This window comes from Drosophila sechellia, chromosome X, assembly GCF_004382195.2.
Source record: "Drosophila sechellia strain sech25 chromosome X, ASM438219v1, whole genome shotgun sequence".
Classification (NCBI taxonomy): domain Eukaryota; kingdom Metazoa; phylum Arthropoda; class Insecta; order Diptera; family Drosophilidae; genus Drosophila; species Drosophila sechellia.
The window spans coordinates 2,374,162-2,390,723 of NC_045954.1; the positions used below are offsets into that span (position 1 = coordinate 2,374,162).

Here is a 16,562-nt window from a genome sequence, read left to right on the forward strand (position 1 = left end):
GTATCAGGTATCATCAAACACACCAACACTATGTGTTGGTATTTCCCCTACCTGGGCAGTGGTCGATTGTTGTCGGTACTCCAATGGACGTCCTCCGGATTCACGTTTTCCACTTGACAGTGCACATCCAAGTTCTGACCCACATCCACGGTCAGCGGGATATTCGGGTAGAACCTGATTCGGGGCAGGGGCAGAAGGACCAGCTCTTTAACGAAATAGGCCTTAACGTTGCCATCGCTACCGATTCCATTGCAGCGGTACTGGCCCAGATTTTGCTGTTCCACGCGCACAATCTCCAGCCTGTTTCTAATCCTGTAGGCATTTCGGGGCAGTGGTGCTCCGTCGACGCGTTCCCAGCTCGTGTTCAGGGTTTGGAACACGTCACAGGTCAGGGTCACATTGTCGCCAAAGTCGGTGGCCAGGAGTTGGTTGCTGCCCGGCTGTTGGATGCCAGGGTGTTGTGGTTGTGCCGGATTTTGGATTATGGGATCCCGGTCGGAATCATCATCAACTGTAAAATGCATTTCAAGATTGGCGTTAAATTCTATTCATGCAGGAATTAACAACGATGAAAACCATTTCTATATAAGCTTACTTGCACAGTACATTTTTCATTTACATCCCAACATACCTCCTCCGATATCTCCGCGCCGTTCCTTGACCTCCACGCGAACGTAAGCTTCATCGCTACCCGCCTCATTTTTGCCATGGCAGGTGTATATGCCTGCATCCGCCTTGGTCACTCGATAGATTTTCAGGATCGCTTCATTGCTCGGGGGGCTGTAGAGATCTCGTTTCAAGTCCATTTCATTAACCCATTCGACTTCCGGGCTTGGGACGCCGCTGCCCACGCAGGTCAGTGAGAGTTCATCGCCCTCCGTGAGCCTAATATCCCTGTTGTCGGGCAATATCTGGACGAGAGTTGGCTCCTGGACGGTAATGGTGGCAACGCCGGTCGCCTCGCCAACTATGTTCTTTGCGCGACACTCGTAGTCGCCGCTGTCCTCGAGCTGGATATCGTCGATCCTGCAGAGAATTATTAAGTATATATAAAGCAATTAAAGCTTTAGGAGAGTCCGAACGTTGTACTACTTACATCATGTAGCCGGGTGACTGGCTCTTGTGACGCGGCGACAGCGGTTGGTCGTCCACACGAACCCATTCGATGGTCGGATCGGGAATTCCCTCTACCCTGCAGTAGAGGGATGCCTGAGCGCCAACCGAAAATGTTTGCAGGGGCGCCGATACAATCTTTACACTCGGCCGCTCCCGGGCTGCAAGCAAGTAAACCACAGTGGTGGCACCAATTAGTATTAGGATCAGACTGTGCGGACCTGTCTTATTACCAACTCCACTCTTGTGCACTTGCATGGCGAAGTTTTGGGTTTAAATTAGATCAAGGATCGGGTGGGATTGGGTTGGGTTAGGGCACAGGGTGATGCAAATTAAAATTCAAAGAAGGGGGCAAGGTAATCAGTGTTTGTGATGGAAGAGAGACAACAGTACGAAATAGAGCAAAGGCATCGTTAGTGGGTTACCTTTTTTTCTGTCTTTTGTGTATTTGTTTGTCAGAATGAAAGAGTAAAGAGAAGATGCGGTCAAAGGAGTCTTCATCGCCGACTTGTTGCTAACCCCATTGCACTTATTGTTACAAAAGCACAAGCCCAAGCTCACCCGCTCTTTAACCGCAGCTTATATAGACTCTATGTAGTACATAAAGGGTCATGGACTGCTGAAAACTTACGTTCAATGTCGATACTTGTGCTGGACAAATCGGATCCGTGGTCATTTTCGGCAACGCAGGAGTACACACCACGATTCTCGAATCGTGCTCCATAGATGGTCAGCACGTTGCCACTGATGTGCACATTTTCGGGCATGAAGTCGTGCACCTTGGCCCACTTGATCGATGGATATGGCGATCCACTCGCCTCGCAGGTGATGCTATAGTCCTCGCCCTGGATGATCAGGATATTCTGCTCCAAGCTCTCGATGACCGGTTTGTTGCTGTGATTTATAAGTGCATCCATCAAGATCATCGTTCTTTCAAACTCCCTATAAGACGTACAGTCCTTTTGGGACCGTTCTATACTCACCCAAATGGTTGTACCTCGCGTTGGTCGATGTTAACACGGGCGCTTTCGGTGAAGTTGCGGCGGGTGCGGACGTCATAGGCCACACAGGTGTAGATGCCGGAGTCGCTTTCGCTGGCTTCGCGAACTTCCAGGGTGTTGCCTCGGATCTGAACATTTCGCGCGGGCAAAGAGGACAAGGAGCGACCATTGTGCGACCAATCGTAGCGCAGAGAGGCAACACTTGTGAATTGGCAATTCAACTGGAAGGACTCGCCGGCCAGGCCATTAATCTCCTCCGGTGTGATGTACAAGCGATCCTGTTGCGGCGGCGGCTGGGGCGGATTGCTCTGGACATAGACGATCACGTACTTCTCATCGCGGTTCTGTTCATTTTCCGCCTGGCAGCGATAGCGACCTTCGTCCGATTTCCTTGGCGAGTTGAAGATCAAGCGGTTGTCGTATGTCCGGGTACTTTGGGCATCCGCATGGCCATCCACTCGCGCCCAGGTGACTCTGGGTGCTGGGTTGCCAAGTACTTCGCAGATGATCTCATTGCTCACGTATTCCTCAAATGTAACGTGGCTCGGTAAATTCACAATCTCAGCCGGTGAGAGCTGGTCCTTCTCTGTGGGTTACATTTTAAGTTTAATAAAAGGATACTGAGCGTCAATATGGTATGCTTAATGAGGTAAAATCCATATACAAAATCATATCTTATGTTTAAAAATGTAAAATACCGTAGCGTGCCAGCATTTCCTGGGCATATCCTTTGATAAATGCCGCAATTTGTATAAGGTTAAGCGAATGATTAATGCATTGGTACACATTTGCGGACAGATGAGCATTACTTACTGGTTATGGTAATGGATACGGTGTCCTTAAACACGCTGGCGGTTTCATTGTTGACGGCCTGGCAGATGTAGACTCCAGAATCGCTGATCTGCAGGTCGTACAGATACAGATTTCCGCCTTGGACTTCAATATTCTCTGGCAGGCGGCTGTTCTCCTTGTACCAGTTCACAATGACTGGACTCTGGACGATACAAAATTCGATGTGTTATACATAGTCATTACATAAATTTCTGGATAAAATATATACTATGATCAAATCAAAGTCATGTACACTCACATTGCTCCAACGCATTCGACCGCTACAGCTGAGGGTCATGGAACCGCCTACTGGCACAATGGTGATCTCAGGCTTTTGAATCGACACGATAATCTGGGTGAGCACGGGATCGTCGGTACTGTTATCCGTTGGATCGCTGGTGTCTAGGGTGGTGAGGAACATCGATTAGACATAATCCTGGTCATAACCCTGGGGTTTCCCACAAACTGAGTTTCTTGCGGTGTGAGTAAAGCCCTTTTTAAACGAGGCGGTATCTCATTCGAGTTCTTACATTTAATTTTGCTTTAATAAGATTTGGAACTAAACGATAGGTGGTTGAATTTTTAATATAAGAAACTCATATGGGAACTCAAATCGTCTAAAGTGGTCCTTAGAGTGTGTTAGTGACATGTGGTTGCGGCTTAATGACTCCTAGTTGGCCACGAAGCCAGGCAGTTTTATTAGGGGTTTAAGTTTGGTTTCTTAAAATTCGCATCCTCTTAATTGGGATGATTCCAGCTAACTTATAGATTCGAGGGTTAGGCGACAGATGGGTTAACAAACACGGAGAAAGTGCGTTTCAAGATTATCGAAGTTATTTTTAATGGTTAGTCTTAATACTTGAAATAAGTACTTTACAGCGTAGTTTTTATTAAACTAATAATAGATACGCTGTTTCTTAGTAGTTTAGTCAGTATGTCATCAAGGTCACCTAATTGTTAGTCATTAGAGCTATCGATATCACCGAATTCGTGTCCCGGAGTTATGAATCGCACGGTGGAACTTACATAGAAGTTTTTAACTTTGGGTTAGTGGCTATAAGTATCTATGGCAATGTCATAAGCTACTTCAACGCGATTCGGGCCAATATTTGTTGGCTTTGTTGTCGCTGACGTTATAGACTGGTAGCTAAGATACACATTATATTTGATACACACAGAGACAGAGACAAGAGACGTTATGTTTGGACTTGTCAAGGAGGGTTCGGAGGAGCAGAAGCACTAGTCTGGCATCAGTACATAGAGAGCAAAAACTACGTTGGGGTAAGACAAGTACTAAGACACATAGACTAGCTAAGTGGTTTATAAGTCACCGAAAGGTCAGATACAGAGTCAGAGAAAGAGAGGCGGTAAACAGGAGCTAACTCAATTACAAGAGTTGTGGATACTTCCCACTTGGACTACTTGGGGTTTAGGCCACAGATTTACGAGTTAGGTTCGCTCTACACACAGATCTACAGATCTTTACACATATCTAAGCTGGGAAGATTCTTTATATAGGGTGTAGAGTGGAGTTTTAGGAGTGCCGGTGTAAGAGATAAAGGAACGAGTATTAGGAAAGCAACAGTTGTGGTGTTTTGCAGACGCCTGAGTGGTTTTCAGTGTTTTTTTTTTTTTTTCAATTCGGTGGATCGGAGAGATTGGAGCGAACCTCGCGATGGACAGCCGTAGCGCAGCTTGGTCATATTTCCTATGATTCTGTTGCCCTTATATATCTGCAGTGTGTCATTGAACGAGATTGTCTCATTCGGTGCGATATCGAACTGAAAGCCGCTGCAACAGAATCCCCTGCTTAAATCACATATCTGGGGCGGTTCTTCGATAATGGGCGATGTGTCTAGAATGTGGATGGATGGGATTTTTGTTGGTTTTGATGATTGCAAATTTAAATTTGTTTTTTGTTTTGTTTTTTTTTTTTTTGAATATTGTCGAAATTCGATGGGGTTCAGAGTTCATGACGGAGAAAGAATGGAAAACAAGGTCCGAGAGAGAGAAAGGAGAAAATAAATCAAATAGGTAAAAGATTTCATTAATCGGGTATCCGATCGTGTAATACCTACAACTTAGATTGCGCAGTTTCCAAAGGTCGAAAAATGGTAAAAGGTTACACAAAATCGTATTGCTTTAAAACGTTTACTTTCGTCGGGGTTTTGGCTGTAGTTCTTGAATTTACAAAGCACTTTTCTTTTTAAACGGACATTCCTAGTTTCGACCTAATGTTACTTTCACAAAATCTAAGTGGGTATTTTAAATTCAAAACGGGTCTCTTCTACTAGTACAAATACGTTATATAACCTGGTGGAACTTGAATTGGACACGGGCCTAAAGAACGGGGATATCGTATGAGAGTATTTTTTGTAGTTTGATATGCAGAAGATTGGCTAGAGGCCAGTGATTATAAATGGGAAGAGCGGCAAAAGGACAAATGTCATTTGATGAGTAACGATACTTGAAGTTTTTCACTCACCGATCTCGCGACACCGATCGCCCTTCCAACGTGGCTTGCAACGACATTCAACGTATCCGCCACTGACCAAGTCACACGACTCCGTGTTGGAAGCGTCGCAAGGACACATGCTGCAAGCTCCGCTGGCATCGCGGTAGTGGAGAGAGGCGCAGGATTCACAAGAGGTGCCCGTGTATCCGGATGGGCACTGGCACAACTCGATGTCGGAAGCATGCGTTGCTTCTGTCGTCCTTGTGGTCACCGCACTCTCCAGAATGACATTGCTGATCGAAGTACGTTGTGTGGGCACTTTGGGTGTGGCTCGGATCAGGATGTGCTGCAGATCCGACAGCACAGTCATGAAATCAGACCGAGAAGCCAGTCGTGCCGATTCGCGATCCTGGCGGGTCCATTGCTCGTCCTCGTGCAGTTGGACATTGTATTCCTCCTGATTCTCATTTCCTTCGGGTCGCGACCAGATGAGCTTCAATCCATTGCCAATAAGCACGACGTCGTGGCCACGCTCATAGTTGCCATATGACTCCACTATTAGACTGTACGCCAGGCGGCCACCGTACGAGTATAGCTGGTTGCCCAGCACACTTCCCCTAAGACTCCAGTACTTGGGCAGATAGGAGGTGTACGCGTAGGTGTACATATTCCTAGATATGTCGGGAATTAAGTTTTCCGTGTCCTGGACAACTCCGTTTTCGTCTGTAATTAATGGTGCGTTAAGAATAAAGTCGACCGGTATTAGCTGGCGGTAGAGGGCTGCCGAACGACACTGGCTGGCCAACCCAGAGCAGTAGCACTCTTTGCAGCCATCCTGATTTTGAGCTGACAGTCCATAGGTTCCAGGGCGGCATTGGTCGCATCGATCACCAATCACGTTCCTCTTGCACAGGCAGTCGTTGTCGCGGCAATCATAGATGCCTTCTATTTGGCAATAGGCTGTGCATTGCAAAGTGTGATTGCCGGGTTCCGGATTAATCGGGATCGGGTAGTCTTCATCGGGTTGGCAGTCATAAATTGTTCCACGGGTGGCATCACCCACATATCCAGCGGCGCATCGCTCACAGCTAGGTCCTTCAGTGTTGTTAGCACATTCCTGAAAATTATATAAAGTAATAGTTAGTTGTCGTCATCGCCTTGGTACTCCGCGTCGGGTACTCACTTCGCAGTCGCCGGTATCGCTGTTGCAATATTTGGAATGTCCATTGCACTCACAGGGCCTGCAGAGTCCCAGATAGATTCCCTCCTCCGGATCGTGGGCATAGCCAGGAGCGCACTGCTCACAAGAAAGACCCAAATAGCCTTCTGGACAGCGGCACTGTTCAACTTCGACGGCACGGGGAGTGCCAAGGTTCGTGGGAGTGGCAACGTCCAAAGTCACCTGTCGCAATGAGGCCTCCTTGGTGCTAGTGGTGTATGTGGCCTTTATGTAGATGGCCGTAATATCGCTAAGTGCCATCAGAACGTGCTCACGGTTGGCCACCACTTCGTCGCCGCGCTGCCAGGCACTTTCCTTGATTTCCACGGAATAGGTGTTGTCCACACTGGGGACAACCTGGGATTTCCTATAATGGATGAGCCTTAGATCCTCGCCACTCTTGATCACCACATCTGGGGCACTGTTCCGGGACATAATGCCGTTGGGCAGCGGACTGTAACTTAGGGTGTAAGTCAGCTTGCCTCCATATGAAGAAAGTTTGTTTCCCAAAAAGGCGGCTGGCAGACTCCAGTAGAGCGTATTTCCAGATTGCTCAGCCGATCCTATAAAGCTTAACGCATTGGGTTCTCCGGCCATTGAGAAAGGTACGGTGTCTGGCGTAGGTTGCATATAGTTAGTAACCAAAGCAAATCCGTGATCGACGCGTGATCTTCCGAACGTGCTCGTTACTTGATCGCGATACCACGTGCTGCTATCGCAGTCCAAGCCCACTCCGCTGCAGAAGCACTCGATGCAACCGGTATAGGTGAACGAATTGAGGTGGAAACTCTTTGATTTGCAAGTGTCGCACTGTTCGCCAATTACGCTGTCCTTGCACTGGCAGGTTCCATTGGAATGAACGGAGTACGTACCATCCACGTTGCATGAAGTATCGGGTATTCTGCGGCAAATTCCTCCCGGAGCAAAAGGATTGCCCTGGTATCCGGCGGCGCACTGTTCGCACCGCCTGCCTGTGTAGCCCTCATTACATCGGCAAACCACGTCGCCATCAGGACTTTGTTGACAGCCGCTGGCAAAGTTATTGCTGCCGGTTAGTGGACAAGGACACTCCTTGCAGGGCACACCACGGCGGGGATCTCCATAGGTTCCAGATGGGCAAGGTTCAGGGATGAACGGCACACAGTGACCCAACCAAGGTCCACCGGGCTGTCTCACATAACCGGAGGCACAGGACTCACAAGAATCACCAACATAACCAGGTGGGCACGAGCACTTCTCCACGAGAGAAGCACTACCCAGTCCCTTATCGGCAGTGCCTGCCGAGTCCAAGGCAATATTTATAAGATCCACTTCACGAGCGGTGCTATCCAGGTATCCGAGTCGGATCAGGATATTGTCAACATTGGCCAGAATCATCATGATCTCCTCACGCGACGCCTTGCGACCATCGGGCTTTTGCCAACCTCCTGGCACGAATGGAATGCTCACTCTGTTGTTTTGATCCGGCTGAGTGCGAACTCGATAAGTCAGTGTAAAGCGATTGCCAGTGATTATTACATCTGGACCATTGACGGGTCTTCCGCTGCCTCGGTAGTTAACCTCGTAGCGTAGATTTCCGCCATAAGACTTTAGCTGGTTGCCCATGTACTCCGCGGGCAAGGCCAAATAAGGCGTCTCCCGACCGCTGAAGTGAACATTGGTGGCCCTGAACTGAACGCCATGGAGCAGTGTGAGCAGGTCCTGGCCAGGAGCAGCCTCATTGATCACAATCTGTCGAAGTGGACTCAGCTCAACACTGACAACGCGGTGTGAAAGGATTGGCGGGTGGATGGCATACGTAAATAAGTTGGCACTGTCGCAGGCCTTAGCTACTCCGAAGCAGAAGCACTGGACGCACTCCTCCGCTTTGCGGGCTAACATATTGAAGAATCCAGCCTCGCACACATCTGTACGCACGGGACTAACGGTAACAATGGTGTCCGGGTTCACAAAGTGGGTGCCGCGTGTGTTAATAATTTCGCATGAGTAAGCTCCACTGTCCTGCGGCCTCATGTCCGGACAACGAAGTGTTCCGGTTCCACCGTAGCTCTTTGACTCGCACTTATCGGGCACATGACCCCAGTTCAGACGCCACACGATTGTGGGAATGGGGGTTCCGGTGGCCACACACGTAAGCTCGAGCACCTCGTACTCCAACAGGAAAACAGATTGGGGTGGAGGGCGGATTGGCAATGGTGCCACTGCGAATAAGAGAGGTTTGTACATATAGTAACTAAAAATGGAATTTTAAAAACAACTGACGACTATATCCGTCCTGAAGGACCATTTGCTAAAATGTTAGCATGCAATCAATCATTCGATTCGAGCCAACATCATCTATCCTACGGGTACTTACTGCATCCAACTTCATCGGAACCGTCCGTGCAATCAGGAACATTGTCGCACTGGAAGCTCTTGGGTATACAATGACCACTGCGACACTGGAATTCATTATAGCGGCAGGGAGCGCCACTTGGCTCCGGATCGCAGGAGGTCTCATCGGAATTATCTCCGCAGTCATTCTCGCCATCGCATCGCCAGGTGCGGTCGACGCACTTGGAGTTCGAGCACAGGAACTGGTTAGGCTGGCACTTGAGGCCCAAACTGCAGCTTTGCTCATCGGAGGCGTCCGAACAGTCCGGATTTCCGTCACAGATGGACGACTTGTCAATACATTCGCCGTTCATGCAGGTGGCCTGATATTCCGTGCAGGCTGATTCCGGACGAGATCCAACGTCGTTATCTGGTGAGAGGAGAGTTGGGGGTAAGAACAGAGTGTTATTTATGTGGAGAGCTCTGACGAGTTCTAATGGCTGGCCAGCTTACCAATAACAAAGCCAAGCGGCAACGGGGGAATACAAAATACAAGTTATTTAAGATTCTTGCAAAATTCTATTCGGTCAAGGAAGTAACCAACACTTATTGATTGATTGTTTTTTTTTTTTCAAGGTGATCGTGAAGTTAATTTAAGTTCGATTTTCGATGTGTTGGTTACCTCTTGGAGACCAGAGTCAACTTCCAATCAACAATATAACCCTACCTAGTCCGAAGAACTCTAGATCGATGTGCGGCACAGTTCCGTATCGTATGCGATTGGAACGTAGCTCCTCGTACTTATTTTCGCCCCAGGCTGCATCCACGGATTGTACAATATCTTTTACCCTTAGAAAACCCAAGCCCAGCACTCAGTTCAACTTAGACTCATACTCACAGCGTTCGACGTTGAGGTTGACGGTGACCTGCTGGCCGGGAATATAGTTGGCATAGCCCACAGCCTCGCAAACATAAGTACCGGCATCCTCGACCTAAAACATAGGTAAATGCAACGTGATTTAAGCTTGGCTAAGTTTGTGTGGGAAGTAACTTACCCTGATGTTGGGAATCTCCAGGCGGCCGTTCCGATCGGTGAAACCAGGTGGCAGAGGCCGTCCGCCTGGGCGGGACCACTTGACCTTGGCGCGGGCGGGTCCTTCATCTCGGCAACGGAAGATGACCTCGCGACCTGTGGTGCAAAGGCTAATTAATGGGGTTCAAGTATGCATTGAACGGCAAGGACAAGCAAATCAGGGAAAATGCAGTAGGCTTGCGAAACTCAACAGTTGATCGTAATGGGATTTACGGATATGATATAAGTGTTCTAATTCATAAAAGTACATTAAAACCATAACTGATATAAAATATAAATGACCTGAACTAAATACAGGAAAATAATTTTGACAACCAACTATTCACACAGTAATCCTCACTCGTATCATACTGAAAAAGAATAGTATTTATCTTAATAATAATCATTGCGCTATAAGGGGAATTCTAAGGAATTTGTGTTTGAAAATTTCGACTCAATGTACAACTCCACTTGTAGCCAAATTCGTTCGTGCAATTTCGAAGTGCTGGAGGTGCTGGGATCCATGTGCTCATCGACACTATTGTGTCTACTATTGGATATGCATACAGTGATTGTAGTTAGGTCAACTTACCCTCCCTAATATATCCTGAGGTTTTTATATATTATTTGGTTTATAGTATTGGATTGGGTTAAGCATTAACGAGAACAGAGAACGGCAATTAGGGTTTTCCAAACAATTTTAGGTATCAAAATAACGAGACATAAGATTAGACAATGTCTCCCGGCACATTTAACAGAAGATTCATCTCATTTTTTTTGTTTTTTTAATTTTCAATAAAAGAAAAAACAATTGCAATACTTACTCTCCTTGATGATCTGGCTGTCGGGATAGGTCTTGAGATTCAGTTGGTTTGATTTGCGATCATTGCTGTTGTCGGCGGCTGTTTTTAAGAGGATTGATGGAAACTCAGAATTAGTCTCGTATAAAGTCGGCTTATCACTCGGTTATGGTTATGGATGGCAGGGTGGATCAGGGGATAATAAGTTTGATAGACAGATGCGTGGTAGCCAAAGCCCTCGATAGCAGTTAGTAGCTACTTTAGGGTAAGTCAGACAGTTAATTATTAACTTTGGTTCTGTGGCATCTCGGTGGTGCAGTGGGTGACCCACTTACGATCGATATCGTTGCTGATTTGACCACAATCCGCCTCATCGCTACCATCATAAGGACAATCAACTCGTCCATTGCATTTGAGACCCAGCGAAATGCAGGGACCGTTTTCGCATTTAAATGAGGTTGGCGGGCAGATGATTCGCAGTGGCGTCATGGCAGTGGTGCTGGTCGTGGAGGTGGTGAAAACTCCAGTGGTTCCCAGTCCCTGACTGGCCTCTGTATGACGATTACCTTTTGGCATGTACAAGCGAGCAAATGAAGCAGTGTTCGGCGATGACGATGATGCTGGTCTCGGAGTCTAACGTTTGGCGACCATCTAATGCTCTTACTTACCGCAATTTTGCTCGTCGGAGCTATCACGGCAATCGGTTCGTCCGTTGCATCGCACTGAGGAGCTCACGCACTGGCCGTTATTGCAGCGGAATTGGTTGGGCATACACTTCGGGGTTTCGCTACAGTGGATCTCATCGGAGTGATCACTGCACTCGGAATATCCGTTGCAGGGAGCGGATCCGGAAACGCAGTCACCATTGTCGCAGCGGAATTGGTTTGCGTAACAGCCTGTTGGTTAAGGTGAAAATACAGGTTAAGTTCAGGCACTCGCATAAGTTTTGCTACTTCTGAAAGGTTTGGGGTCTACCATATATCGGATTCGAAGAAATTAAAAGTATCAAAAACAGTGCATACAATGTTCAGAGCATGCAGTCGGACTTACAGCAAACTTAAATACCTATTGCGTAATAGCAATTATATTGAAAATCATCGATTAATTGTACTAAAACAATAGTGCTAAATAAATCCAAATATTATAATTGCTTGGGCAAATTTAAAAAATAGAATTAAATCAACTGGATTTGGTGTTCTATTAACCAATGCAATTCTGCTCGTCGGAAAAATCTCGGCAGTCGTAGAAGCCATCACATTGTTGCGTTGCATTTATGCAAAACTGACGATCGAAGCAGAGGAACTCGTTATCCTTGCACAAGATGGCGGTACCTGTATACGATATTTGGTTGGTGGTGTGCAGTGATTTGGTGTAATATTGGCGGTGCAGTTCAAGATCAAGTGGATGTAATATGTAATATGTAATACACGCAAAATCAATAATATAATATAATATAATATAATATAATATTATATAGTCACACGATCAAAAGCAGAGTGGAGAAAGCGTGAGAGATAGAGAAACGAGGTGAGAGACGAATAATAGAGAACGAGAAAGAGAGAGATTAGCAACTGAAAAAGCACATAGGATATATTGGATGCAGTACGAGGTTTGGGTGCAATAACTGTACCCCTGTTAAATCTTTACATCTAACATCAATTCAAAATGAAATCGGGAATATGTCAGGCCATATTCCTCATTCTTGCCAAAAGACAATATGACTAAGCTCTGCAATCTAACAGATCAAACTTCGATGTATGTATGCTCGTTTTTATTAAATGGAAAGTGTTAATATTAACTATCATTAGTGCTGATCAAAAATAAGCGCTGTGCTTATATTTACGAATGTGCTTAGGAAACGATGAGAGATACACTTAGATTGCGGTCTTGGTTGAATATTCAAACAATTATTACTTGCAGACCTCCACAGATCTGAGCCAAATACAACTTTACGATCGCGAACCCTGATCTCAAAATCAAAGGAACTGGTCGGATATGGCACATGGAACGATGGAGACGGAGACTTACAGTTGGCCTCATCGGAGCCGTCCTCGCAGTGTCTGTGCCGGTCGCATCGTTCACTTTCCGTATAACACCGGCCACTGGGACACTGGTGCTGCGGACATGGCAGTGAACAGCCCACCTCATCACTGCCATCTGAGCATTCCACGTGCCCATTGCATCGAACGGAGCGATTGTAGCACGACTCATCGCAGAAGAACTGGTCCGGACTGCAGTCGCTGGGCTTGAGTCGGGTGGTGGCTAAATGTTCAAATGGCATCGGATCGGTAGCATCATGCAGGGTGCGTTGTGTGTGGTTTAATGTTTGATGTGTGGATGACGCGGCAAGAAAGAGAGACAAGAAAGCGTTGTGATTAAGCTCATGTCTTGGCTGGGGCAGCTCCTAAATCTAGGGGCACATACAAACCTGTTTCCGTTTGGAGAGACTTACATAACTACTTGATCTCATTTAAATGCTTACGGATTATTATATTCTTAGGGAAACTGTGGCTAATGAGTTAAGAAATGAGTGAGCTCGAAAGCGGCGAGACTAAGGATCAAATAAACCGCCAGTATATCTTTGTGTATCCTAAAGAAATAGTGTCAGTGAAGGACTTGTCTCGTTTACCGGTGCCAAAGCAAACGCTGAGGTCCTCATCGGATCCATCGGAGCAATCCTTAAAGTCATTGCACTGCAAACTGTGATCGATGCACTCGAGACTCGCACACTGCCATTCATGGGGGCGGCAGGATTTTGGTATAGGATTGGGGCCCAGTTTTGGTCGAACAACATTCACATTTTGTGTGGGATAATGGTTGTTGGTCTCTGTGGTGTTGAATGCGTGTGTGTGGCGTGGATGTTGGTGTGTAGGTTAGCAAAAACAATGGAACGACAAAACAAGACAAAACCGTAAACGAATGCTGGGTTACAGATGTTGATATGGCATTGATAGTTAATAGAAAAGCATTTAATTTGTAGCAGTAGCGTAGGCTTGGTTTCAGATTTGAGTTGGAAAAAAATTTTTTAAGTTCGGTCTTTCACAATTTCAAGTTGAATGCCATTGGAAGGCCTTGTCGCGTAAGAAGAAATTAGAATTGGCAAAGGAGCTTTAGTTTCACAGGAGTACAGAACAGAAGAGTCGTCACAGAGGAGTAAACTGGAAGGATTACAGACTACAGGTTGGATTCATTACCCGGACAGTACATCTCGCCATAGCCATCGAGGCAATCGCGGATGCCATCACACTTTATTCTCCGACTGACGCAAGTGCCATTGCAGGCTAGTTTGTTAGGTGGACAATATATCCTTGCTTGAATGTGGAAAGATAATTTCACCATGAGAACTCACTTGCATAGGACCAAGGCGGGTTTTCACCGAGTCGAAGCCAATCGAATAGAATCTAAGACCAAATCAAGCGTACCCAAAGCAAAGCAAAGAACTAAATCTACATTCTTGGACGGTGCAGGGGATTCGGGACTGGGATTGAACCACGGATTCCAATGGCTCATGGCCTTATGGCTTTGATGGACTTCTTACCGCAGTGACGCTCGTCGCTGCCGTCGGCGCAATCGGCGATGCCGTTGCATCTCTGATTATCGGCCACGCACTCGCCGGTGTTGCAACTGAAGACGATGGACGATGAGTTTCGGTTAGCGATGGTCGACGGTGAGTGATGTTCATGTTCGAGTAGTATGGTGGATGATGTGGTTTATGTGGTGTGTCGTGTTTTGTCGAAAGAGCCATGACATGAAAAACGTAAAGAAATGATTATGATATGGAAGGAGTAGATCGGAATGGATAGGGAGATGCGTAGGATCATAGATGTGTGGCGGAAATCATTATCTAAACTTTGATCCATTTCGACTTTAGTTTTGTAACGAGCACTAAATAAAAATGAATAGCCTTGGCAATCAAATGGATAGGTGTGTGTGTGTGGGGAGGAGGTAACTTTGGTGGGTAGATGGTTTGTGGTCTTACAGGTAGGCGTCTTCCCGGCAGAAGGTGCAGTTGCGCTCGTCGCTGCCATCTTGGCAATTGGGATTTCCGTTGCACAACTGATCGCGGGGCAGGCAGTAGCTATCGCATTCGAACTCAGACTCTAGACAATGGTCTGCGAATGATGAATGATGAGGTGAATGTGAATTTGGACGGGGTGTAAGGCGGTGCATGATTGATATTGAGCGCAAGTGGGTGTTTGGTTTGATGGTTGTTTGGTTACAGTTAGAGGGTTAGACTTAGCACAAGTAGCACCTGATGCCATTTGGTTAGCCCCGATTCGGGGGTCTTTACCTGTGTACGACTGACATTCGAGCTCGTCGCTCATGTCTTCGCAGTCTGCGTAGCCATCGCATTTCTTCTCTAGCGGCAAACACCGACTGTAGTCACATTCAAACTCAAGGATATCACATTCATTCAATGGATTGTTGTTCGGGTCGGTGTCTGTTTTTCGTTTTTACATGTGAATGTGTTTTTGGTATATGAAAAGTTGGAAAGATAAATAAGATAAATGTTATGATCACTGGTGAGGCGCGCAGACAACTCGATAGGTTCGAAGTCAGGCGGATAGATGCAATTGCGACTAAAATAGTAGCACCTTGAGTTCCCAAGCATTTTCAATAAAAGATTACATTTCAAAGCAATTTGTAGGGCGTTTCTGATACTATATAGCTGCACTACACAAACGTTTTTCTATTTGGTTCTAAAATTGCTTTGGAGACAGTAATTTCTCATTGAGATTCTTTTCGGAATTCAGGGCTATTTTAACCGCTACTGCAGAGAGCTATGGATGGTGAGTAGATGAAAGGTGGGATCTATGGGCTACCGTAGGTGTCTTCGTAGTCATAGATGCAGTTGTACTCGTCGGATGCATCGGCGCAATCGTGGATGCCATTGCAGCGCTTGTAGCCGGAGATGCAGCTTCCATCGCCACATTGATACTGGCTCTCCAGGCACTTGACCCCCAAACGAGTCTTATTCAACCTTCCCTGGAGGTCTGGAGATCGGAGTTTTCAGGGGCGGGCGCGGTGTGTTGTGCGATAGCGGGGATAGCAGAGTAATACGTTTCAGGGTGTCAAAGTACGGGATAGGTTTTTACACAGGACATTTTTTTGGACGAAGAGAGAACAAAAGAGAAAGTACAGTTAGCAACAAAAGTCGAGTTGTGAAATGGAGTAAACACGGCGGGCTTGGCACTATCAGTTAGCAGTTAAACCAATTGGAATTGCATTCTAATCTACATATGTTAGCTTCGAACTCAGTCTTAATATAAAGTATCATTAATTGTATTAAATTGAACCAATAGCTTGTTAGAGAGCAGGAGAGATTAGGAGAATCGATGATGAGAAAGGCAGCGATGAATAGAAATGCGAAGTTCATACTGTTAATACCTATTAATTTAAAATACACCCAATTCGAGTTTAATCAAATTGGATGTGACTTTAGTGGGTGATAGAAGCCCCGAGTGACAAAAAAATGCGAAAAGATATGGTAATGCTACTTACGACATGCACTCTCATCGCTGCGGTCGTGGCATTGAGGTTTGCCATCGCACACCTGGGATTTCGGAATGCAGCCTCCGCCGCGCTGGCATTTGAACTGCAGAAAGCATGAGAATGGGTGTGTATTCCTACTGGCGCCAGAGGTGGGTCCTAGATCGCAGATCCCACCTCTGACAGCGGCGTGTGTGTGTGGGGATGTGGGGATGTGTGGGGATATAGTACATAGTGCTTATTATGATTGTATCTTTCAAAATATTTT

At 46.4% G+C, this 16,562-nt stretch overlaps 1 protein-coding gene across 11 annotated transcripts in view; it reads right to left on the reverse strand.

Annotated features, from left to right (window-relative positions):
* The window catches only part of LOC6616156 (basement membrane-specific heparan sulfate proteoglycan core protein), a 76,109-nt gene that overhangs the window by 14,016 nt on the left and 45,531 nt on the right, over positions 1 to 16,562 (reverse strand). For 5 of the 11 annotated variants that reach the window (XM_032724149.1, XM_032724147.1, XM_032724155.1 and 2 more), the window contains 14 exons: positions 11,473 to 11,700; positions 10,829 to 10,906; positions 9,988 to 10,121; positions 9,831 to 9,924; positions 8,976 to 9,362; positions 6,584 to 8,820; positions 5,431 to 6,517; positions 3,205 to 3,347; positions 2,928 to 3,108; positions 2,097 to 2,700; positions 1,745 to 2,007; positions 1,097 to 1,274; positions 632 to 1,026; positions 52 to 511 (listed from right to left, as the gene is read on the reverse strand). In XM_032724149.1, coding sequence (XP_032580040.1) covers positions 52 to 511; positions 632 to 1,026; positions 1,097 to 1,274; positions 1,745 to 2,007; positions 2,097 to 2,700; positions 2,928 to 3,108; positions 3,205 to 3,347; positions 5,431 to 6,517; positions 6,584 to 8,820; positions 8,976 to 9,362; positions 9,831 to 9,924; positions 9,988 to 10,121; positions 10,829 to 10,906; positions 11,473 to 11,700 — 6,469 coding nt within the window. Of the gene's footprint in view, positions 1 to 51; positions 512 to 631; positions 1,027 to 1,096; positions 1,275 to 1,744; positions 2,008 to 2,096; positions 2,701 to 2,927; positions 3,109 to 3,204; positions 3,348 to 5,430; positions 6,518 to 6,583; positions 8,821 to 8,975; positions 9,363 to 9,830; positions 9,925 to 9,987; positions 10,122 to 10,828; positions 10,907 to 11,472; positions 11,701 to 12,832; positions 13,067 to 13,433; positions 13,632 to 14,342; positions 14,429 to 14,783; positions 14,917 to 15,095; positions 15,246 to 15,627; positions 15,799 to 16,306; positions 16,401 to 16,562 lie in introns of all 11 variants that reach the window. The other 6 variants (XM_032724148.1, XM_032724152.1, XM_032724151.1 and 3 more) reach the window with 3 other exon arrangements.